Source organism: Asparagus officinalis, chromosome 4 (genome assembly GCF_001876935.1).
Source record: "Asparagus officinalis chromosome 4, Aspof.V1, whole genome shotgun sequence".
Classification (NCBI taxonomy): Eukaryota; Viridiplantae; Streptophyta; class Magnoliopsida; order Asparagales; family Asparagaceae; genus Asparagus; species Asparagus officinalis.
In genome coordinates, this window is record NC_033797.1 from 66,500,091 (window position 1) to 66,510,014 (window position 9,924).

Sequence of the window (9,924 nt, forward strand, 5' to 3'; positions counted from 1 at the left end):
ATATACGACAGAATTGAAGCCAAAGTTAAACATTCAGGGCAAAGGCTGAAAATTAACATTTAGCTGGTGTAACATTAGATTCATGCTTATTCACAGTACACGTGAACTCCCAAAATCATAAAGTTCAATACTATTGCTACTTACGAGGAAGAAATAGGAGAGACAGAAAAGCAAATTTCTAATGTGTTCAGACTCATAATTCGTTTTATTTTTATCTGCCCACTACAAACCTACACGCAACTAGATGCACACATCAACTAGGCTTTCCACCTCTCCTTCTAGTTTATCATGTTACAAACAGCTAAAATATGTAATAGCAAAACATGTATGAAGAGCAACAAAAAGGATAATACTTTCCTCAAGCAAATCAATCTACAATGAAAGGATACAGACACAGACAAGCATTCAATGTCGTGAATAATAAATCTGGACAGGGAACCCAACCAAAATTTAGATAGCCAACCATGTATATGCTTCTTTTTAGGTGTATATGTTAACAAAGCCACGTTGCAGCTTAAGAAAAATTGTTAGCTAAAAAAAATTATATGCACCTTATGAATTGCTTAAACTACAGTAATACTAAAAAGAGGAAACTGGCTGAGCAGAGAGCACATTTTGCAAAATGGGCTACGAACCCACTGTCATGTAAGCCCGACACTGATGTGACTAGCAGGGGGCTCATATGGCATAGGCTTGGCAGCCCATTTTACAAATGGGCTGTCAGCTCCTATACATTTTTTCCTACTGAAAAAACATATGTACATTATACTCAAATATGAGCAGTTTTATATCTTTCTTCTAGATCAAATTAAAAGACTGATGTTGCTCCTATTTTGTTGACAAGTTATGATTTGCAATCAAAAGTGTCCGATGTTGAGAGTTAGAGGCTAAGTGATAGCTTTTATCGTTTATTAGGTGATCAGTGAAAAGTCAATTAATACGTTCTCATTCCTTCTTTATCACCGGCTTTTCCTCCTTTCCTTCTATTCCTTCCAGTTACTTACATGTTTTCTTCCTTCTGTTCTTCTCTCTCTTTTATCTCGCAAAGTTTTTCCATCTCATTGTCAGTCCAAAGACCCCAAACCCTAAAAGTAAGTGCTGCAGCTCTGCACTTGTGGACACAGCAAAGGTCTCTCAGGAAGTGTGCCCCTAAAATCATGAAAATCCTAAAACGCAATGAATGCTAAATATATTAATACTTAATTGTAAATAGATTATTTAAATCGAATATAATTAAATGCATTGCATCAAAGCTGACAAGTTGACATCACAGAATTGGATGTAGACTTTCTGGTTATTGGTCGATGAAAAAACCCAAGGTTTTGGCACATAGCCTTTAGACAGAAAATCAAATTTTATGTGGCAGAGAATCATGGTTGGTGAAACAAGATAATGATTCAGGACAAGCAAAGCTGAAAGGCAAAAAAAAGATCATAGCAATATATAAAGATGACACATAGAAGAGAAAAATGTCAGGGTCAATGGTAAGTTAGAGACAGGATACATCTCTCCTAAATGAAAAATAAGACAATATATTAAGTAGATACTGACCAAGAGGCACCTCTGGAAGCAAAAAGATTTGGCCATAGCCAATCCTAGGTAGATAATGTATCAGGTTAGAACAACCAAAGCTTCTTCTTTGCAGAAGCCAGAATTTAAACTGCAGACATGTGCAATATAAACATAATAAGCTTGTTTTACTTTCTAAACTATGAACCAAATCGCCATAACAGACATAAAAAATAATTTCTGTCTAATTATTGACCATACAATAAACTGAGAACAGAGAGAATGGAGCGATCATGAGAAGCAATAACATAAACATTAGAACTAGTATTTAAGCATGATACCAACACCCATTGACAAATATTAAGGCTATACCAACAAAAGATTTGTATACATAACATAATTGTCACACCACGTCGCAAGTGTTATGACCTGCTTGGTTCAGGTTTACTATTAGACCATTTATTCTGCTTTATTCCCTTCTTTCCTTATTATCTCATTATTTTTCTTTTTTTCTTTTCCTTTTTTCTCCCTTTTTTCTTTTTTTCTTTTCCTTTTTTCTCCCTTTTTTCTTTCTTGTGCATGCTTGAAGTTTTAGTGATTCATGGAGATTTTGGTGGTTTATGGGGATTAGCTAGCTGCTAGTAGATATTACTAACTATCCTTTGTTTCAAGTTACAAACTCTGCTTCTGTGTTCACGACGTGTTAACTCATTTTTTTCCTCACTAAGCTAGAAATATTTCCTTCAAGTAGCAACATCATAAGATATCTTTAATCATTTAAAGTTATTTTCTACTATCAGTTAGCAATCGTGAAAATGAAAATTATCAAGCAAGGGACCCACCTATCACATGAAACCTTTGGTTTACTTAGCATGAAAATACAAAAGCGTCAAGCCTAATTTAATAGTAACCATTCCTGATGTGTACAACGCAAGGAACTGCATTAACTTCCAGTTGAAAGGTAAAATTGAAACCTTATCAAGGAATTAGAATCCATACTTAAATCTTGCTCTGTGCAGCATTTATTGATTACTTATCCATAGGCATTTAAGGTAAGTTATTTGACATTGTGATCTCCCTTCCTCATAAATGGCATCAACTGTATTTGTAAATGTTTCTAACCAAGACTATTAAAAAAAATATGACAGCCTTACAGTTGTCACGTTACCAACAACATCCAACTCAAAAACATGCACGTGTAAATCCACACCCTCCTCACAACCACGAGAATCAATTGGTAATTACCTTTTTCTCAGGAAAGCTATCCATAATTTCTCTTCTAGGGAAAGCAAACAACGGCCTCTCCACTTCACAGCATCTGTCTCTTGCAAACATACAGTGAAATCAAAATAAAGTTTACCATTAAGCATAGCAATATATCCATAAAATATGGTATTTAATCCAGTGAGGCATCTTTTACAACGTATCATAAAAGATATGTTACATGACCAAGCTTCAAAGTGAAACTGACGGTGCAAAAGAAAAATAAAAGCCAATATGCCACACCTGTTGCCTGCTGCAGGCTGCATAAAGGAGGAATTTGCTATGATCATTGGTGAAGGAGATCAAAAGGGCGGTAAAAAAAAAGAGAGATCAAAAGGGGCCTGCAATAAAATTTCTTTTTCTGAGGAAGTTACATGATATCTTAACTCTACCCATAACCATCAGGGTTGCCTGCTATAAACAACAGCAACAATCTTGTCTCACTTATAACACAAGTTGCACAACTTCACTAGCAGTGCATGGCTCACCTTAGAGAAATATGTCCAGAGAGAACTCCTGCTCCTGCTCAAAATGAACTGAGGAAATGAGATGCCATGACTGCTTCAGCTTGTGTTCAATTAGCCAAACAAACCTCCAGAGCCCAGCTTATCTCCCAGTTGCAATTCTTTTCTCCGTTGCTCTTCCAAAGGATCTGGGCTTTTCATAATTCTTCGCAGACGCCTAGGGCATATCATTTCAGAAATTTAGATGCATATGGATGCGAGTACCAAATTATTTAACACAAGTAAATTTTCTCATGTAGCAGCTCGGAAAAAGCATCTTGAATTACCTGTCTTGTGCATGTTGGGCAGGAAATGTTGGCATAAAATCTTTCGATTTGGGCAAAGGAACCTCACGAAACCAATCATGATCAAGGGCAGCCTCTGCTGTTATGCGCTGCAAGAATGTAGTTAATATGAACCATTAGCATACTCTGGAGCTGGCCAAGCAGCATAAATTTCGACATTGAAGAAATTTTCAGAGTAGCTTACCTTCTCAGGGTCATAAGTTAGCAGTTTATTCAATAAGTCAAATCCAGCTTCAGATAGAGTTGGACGTCCAGAAAATGATGTAGGTGGAAACTTCTCCCGCAGCCTATTATACCTGAATAAAAATGAAAGACCTCAGTGACGAAAACGAACATGAACAATGCATCACCTAACTGAAAGTGCCACCAAGAAAAGCCAGGAAGCCTGAGCAAGATCACCCATAGCTGGAGGCCTGGGAAAAGCGTGTTGATCATAAGAATTCGCTTTGTAAGATGAAAAATAAACATCAAAGACACGAGGAACTTACGGTTGCCTGACAAAGTTAACTTTGACTCCAGGTAACTTTGCAAATCCAGGCCAAATCTTCTCATTTGGCGTGCCAAGCGTTCTAAATATCTGCAACAGCGTAAAGCTTGTAAAAATATAATACAACAATCAAAACTAGAGAATGAATATGATCTCAACAGGTAGAGGGTACCTTATCTAGCTGGTCAAACTCAGTCTTCCCACTAAATAATGGTTCTTTCGCTAATAGTTCTGCCATTATACATCCCAATGACCACATATCAATAGCAGTTGAATACTCCTTGGCTCCTAATAAAAGTTCGGGAGATCTGCAAAAGAAAACTTTGGTTACCTTACGAGTAAATGAAACAATGGTAAGCATTACTGTAACCAAAAACTAAGTCCAGGGATCTACCTGTACCACAAAGTCACTACCAAATGAGTGTATGGCTTTAGTGGGCTTCCATACTGACGAGCTAAACCAAAATCACAAATTTTCAACTCACCTTGATTATTCAATAAAAGGTTAGATGTCTTCAAATCCCTGCACAGAATAAAAACAACATTTCAAGTTTCTACGAAAAAAGATCACAATTCCTAAAATAAAAAGTGGGTGTATTAGATGTCCTACATTGCCAAAGTCAGTGTACCTGTGGAGAACCCAATTGTCATGGAGGTACTTAACACCTGACAACAGCTGCAACATTAAGCACTTAACCTCACTCTGACTAAATGGCTGCTTCATTGTCTCCATTAGCGCTTTGAGGTCATGCTCCATATACTCCATAACCATGAAAATACTATCTAAACTGCTGCCGACAACAACTTCTTTAACATCAACAATTGAAGGGTGATGAAACGACAAAAGAATATTAATCTCCCTCAAAGATGTCAAAGGAAATCCCTCTCTCTCCTTCTCCATCTTCACCTTCTTCAGTGCTACTACCTCCCCGGTCTTCTTATCCTTAGCTCTATACACTACCCCATAAGTGCCTTCATCAATCTTATTCAATCTCTCGAACTCATCAACACTTCTACAACCTTGTAACATATTTATAGTTCTCTGAGGTGGATTCTCTGGCTCTGGAGTTTTTGCCCTATCTTCATCCTCAGAATCGGTGTCTGACATCCTATCACTCCTGTCATCACCATTAACCTGTTCCATATCGACATCCATGAAATCATTCTTATCCACCTCATTTTCTCGATCACTCCCCTCCCTATTCTCTCTACTCGAACCTGACGACTTTGAAATAGCTCCTTCAGACCCTTCTCTCATGACGACCTCCCCAAGTTCAGGGCTTGGTGGTTTCTTCTCAGTCAAAGGCGTGTTTTTTCTCTTCTTAGGCAAAATTCTCTCATCCAACTCTTCATGCTCATCAGTATCAGCCCATCTAGAAGAAGAAATGTGCCTAGCCAATGGAAACTCCTCCTCAACCTCCTCTTCGACCTGCCCTGGCTCTCGATCATTCGCAGAATCAGCCGAAACCTTTGCATCCATCGAAGTTGAAGGGATAAAACCCCGAGGAAGCGGTGGAGGAGGCGGGAGTCCAACTCCTTCAACCATGACATTCTTACTCCTCGAACTAACTGCACCAGATTGCTTGATATCATCCCTATCCCAAACAATAGGTGAAAACTTCCTCTTTTTCTCTTCTACTCTCGAGACCTCATCGCTAGTGTTAACCCTAGAATCCTCTTCCCCACTCGAGAGCTCACCGGGCTCCCGGTCCGCTGATTTTACCGAAAGGTAGCTCCTTTTATGGCCGTTCCCGCTTCCACCGCTCGAATTGCTCATCGGGGAGCGATAAGACCCATTAACTGCTTCTCTATCCTTGACATCTCTCGGTCTAACCCTAAGCTTAGATCGGAGATCTTCCGACCTTGACCGCTCACGGTCACTGCAGTAGTCTTTTCTTCTAGAAGCTTCTAAATCGGAGTCGCGGTCTCTATAGTCCCCGTGACGGCCGGCCGCCATGAAAAACCCTAAAAATTCGGGCGAAAGCGGCGAAACCGTAGATCTGATTATGGAAAACCCTAGGGGCCACGGATTCGAGCCAGTTTTCAAGGGGAAAGAGGGAATTGAGATGGAAATAGAGGGTACTGACAAGCGCTTTGGGGAGTCGAGGAGGATTTTGGGTCGATCGGCGGCGAGAAAGCGATCAAGATTAGGGTTTTTACTTTTCGGAAGGGAAAGCGCAGCGCTTTCGTGTCTATTTTATGAAGAGGGATCGGCCGCCGATCAAAAAAAGAAGACTCTTCGAAGAAGGGTTGGGGGATAAGAAGACCTTTTTTCGGATTAGGCCCTTCTAATTTTGGAGTTTGCAGCTTTTGGCCTTTGCAAGAATTTATTTGCGAAAAGTAATTTCTTGGTGCACCGGTGGCGGCGGTGGTCTTCAAAGGACTGCAGAGGTTCATGAGCCAGAGACTTATTTGGATGGGCTCCAATCAGGTGCAGGATTCAAAATTTGATTTGGAGATCTATTTTGATGGGGATTTGAATACGCTTGTATTCAAATTTAAACATGTTTACATTAGAAAATTAATGTGTGATTTGAGAGTGTTGAACTCAATTTTTGGGTCTCTTGATCTCCCTTGATGGTTGATCTTCCTGTTGTGGATCAAAACCTACGCTTCGCTACACAAATAATAGAGGGTAGAGGCACCGGATGTTGTTTCCTCTGGCGTGCTTTCCGACGCTCAAGTCATTAACATTTTCTAGTTAATCTGAAAAGAAAAACAGAGTATCGCGTCAAATCAACTTTTTTTGTATGTAAAATTGCATTACCTTGGTTTGGAAGATATCACCATTATTTATAGAGGAGTTACGGGGGCATGTTGGTAATTTAGTCTGGTGTGTGCAGTGCTAGCTCAAACATGCTTTACACATGCCGACAGTTGACTGACCGAGTCGTCTTTTGCACAATTATGAGACTGTTAGAGTAATGGCGTGTCCAATGAGCTTTGAAGGCTCTGACTTGAACGGTCATAATGACTGACACCGCATTAATGGCTTGATGGTGACTGGCGGTGAAGTGCGGGCGCAGGCCGTGCATTTTTTGAATGTTCTGCGCCTTTTGTTGTCGCTTGTCAAACCATTGTAAGGCGTCTAGTCCGAGTGGGGAACGCGTTTCGTCTCGGAACCAGTCATCCGGAGTGTTACGCCCCAGGCCCAAGGCCCCGATGGCACGTTCAAGCCATGGGACCTACCGAGAGCAACTCGATGTTAGCTAAAATCCGCTGCCAAAATGCTAGCACTAGTTATTCTTAAGTTTTGGGTTTTTCTCTATTTAAACCACTAAAATTTCTTCTCATTAGTCTATGGGTGACTAAAGTTTGGGGTGACGCAATCATCCCACCTTACAAAGATGACGTCCTCATCGTCACAACATAACAAACGGTATGAGAGCAATTCACCAGCGAGAAGTGTGGAGCTAAGTGTTATACAGGGCTAAGTGCTACACCGTATGGATGCAGTGGGAGCCACCTCTTTAGCCCTTAGGAGTCACCTCTAGAGTCCATATCGCCTGATACCCACACTTTAGTCCCACATAGACTAATGAGAAGAAATTTTAGTGGTTTAAATAGAGAAAAACCCAAAACTTAAGAACAACTAGTGCTAGCATTTTGGCAGCGGATTTTAGCTAACATCGAGTTGCTCTCGGTAGGTCTCATGGCTTGAACGTGCCAACAGGCCCTTGAGCCCGGGGCGTTACATGGAGAGATCTAAGTCGGGAGCGCCTTTTGTCTCGGATTTGGTTCTCGAGATGAGTCGGCCATCTAAGCACTTAGGTCATGGATGCTTTTAGAGTTGTCCAGCTTATTATCACATGACCACATTTTTAGACTTAGTAATTTCCATGGTACAACAAAACCCATGAATTTTCATAATCTTATTGGAGAACTCATAGAATATAGCTTGATATTGTCTCAAAACAAAACAAACGCTCCATAAAAAGAATTTACTAATGGTTTATTATGCTTTAGGTGATACTTGATATTTTATGACTATTTGCACGCATTAATTCTCTCATTGTGCCCCAAAATTAACCATAATCTATAATATGATACAATAAGTTATTATAAAAAACTGATATATAAATTTTTAGTTACAAATGAAAGTGGGATTTTTATAGGGACTAGGTTTTATGCATGTGCATTGCTCGTGGTTAGATACCATGATTAAGTACTTTTAGTTTATTTCCTTGATGAAATTTATTCATCAGTTCCACTTTGTTAGTTTTTGCTCACTTGTGTCTCTAAAATTTGATCTTATTTATTTTCTTTGATGTTTGTCTAAGTGAGCTACACCTAATTTAAATTTTCACGTTAATGATTGAATTGACACGAAATAAATATAATCCAAAGTCAATTTAAAATTTTATGTTATTTGAATCGACATGAAATCAAGCAAATAACATGAAATCAAGCTTGACCTAAGAAAGTATAGTGTTGCAAAATTGAAAAACACCTAAAAATAGCGTTATAAGCCAAGACGATTAATTAAAAGTGGGCTACATGATACAAAAGAGAATATGGAGTTTGTTAATCAATGATAGACTATAAAAATGCCATAAACTAAATATTAATACTAACACTAGTACACTTTTAATTTTACTCAAAAAATTAAACTATTCTACAAAATATTTAGAAAACATTGTCTTTTATTTCTGCTGCTTTATTTTTTTATTGAGCGAAGCTCAATCCTTCTCTATTTTTTTCTGGGCACTTTTAGAGTAGTGTCTTCATTATCTAGATCGATTATGACATTAGGTTGGAGCTAGATTTTTTATGCAATTATATTTTCTTTGGTTCTTTCATCTTTTGTTTTCTCGTGTAACTTCATAAGGAAGTTAAATATATTTTTGATATTTAACATAAACTTCTGGAATATGAACTTTGATTATTTTTCTTTTCAATAAGAACAAATGTTAATTTTATGTATATAAAACTTTTTGTGTTTCTAATTTATTACTTAAATAAAATTAGGAGTTAACTCTTTCTCTTTGTAATAAATTCTCTCTTTGTAATGAATTCTTCTATTGTGCATCCAATAGTAGTTTCTATTGCATCAAAGAATGTTACATGTGCTCTGTTCGTGTCATTTTCAATGAGGATCCAAACTAAATATCTATATTTTTTATTATCAATTTGTCTTAGATTATAATGTTATATTTGATTTCGATATGTTTATTTCATGAAGAAGCAATATTACTTAATCTTTTACTAGGTCATCGATAATGCTGTGACATTTATCATTTGGAAATTCATTATAATATCTCTATCCTCCTTCTTGTTGTAGCCTATACAAGTATACAACTAATGCTCAACTCTATCATAAATAGTAGTTATCTTTGCCTTAAAGGTGCAATTACATGTATGTATATTAGAAAACTATAGTTAGGTTTAATTGTGTGAATTTTAGAGTAGATCTTGTAAGATCATACTTCTTTCGAATGTTACGATAGTTGCATATATCAGTATTTTGAATTTTTATTGTATTTGTAAAGAGCCTTAATAGACATGCTTTTGCCTTGACAGCTTGTTCTCGATGAGCCTCGCAAATTAGCTTTAAAATATAATATTTTTTCTTTATTATTGTTTGCGTCGAAAACTTAGAACAGAAGTTAATAACCTCAACAAAGTGAGATTACAACTCTTCTCAAGATCAAAACAGGGTCTGATCTTAAGGAAACGAGTGAAAGGCTATGGATCTCTCGAAATTCTCCCTTTATGTTCAGAAAATAGCCAAGACCTTGCCTCTCTCTCTCTGTGTGTAAATTGTGGCTCTGTTATGGAAAATGTGGGTTCTCTTGCACGTTCGTTAGTTCTCTTTAGTTCCCTTCATGAATGCACGAAGGGGGGGGGGGGTAATTGT

General features: G+C 37.9%; 1 protein-coding gene across 5 annotated transcripts; it reads right to left on the reverse strand.

Annotated features, from left to right (window-relative positions):
• LOC109837624 (cyclin-dependent kinase G-2) lies at positions 2,865 to 6,291 on the reverse strand. 5 transcript variants are annotated; one of them, XR_002246342.1, is made up of 8 exons: positions 4,697 to 6,291; positions 4,462 to 4,590; positions 4,240 to 4,375; positions 4,069 to 4,157; positions 3,765 to 3,876; positions 3,563 to 3,669; positions 3,261 to 3,453; positions 2,865 to 3,032 (listed from the first exon to the last, which is right to left on the reverse strand). XR_002246342.1 is itself a non-coding variant. In XM_020405946.1 (8 exons), the coding sequence occupies exons 1-8, from the start codon at positions 6,022 to 6,024 to the stop codon at positions 3,351 to 3,353; spliced, it is 1,929 nt and encodes a 642-aa protein (XP_020261535.1). In that variant the 5' UTR covers positions 6,025 to 6,291; the 3' UTR covers positions 2,872 to 3,350. The 5 variants fall into 5 exon arrangements, 3 of the variants coding, with proteins under 3 accessions (XP_020261535.1, XP_020261534.1, XP_020261536.1); XR_002246341.1 differs by having other exon boundaries at positions 2,865 to 3,113; XM_020405946.1 differs by having other exon boundaries at positions 2,872 to 3,453; positions 4,462 to 4,477; positions 4,553 to 4,590.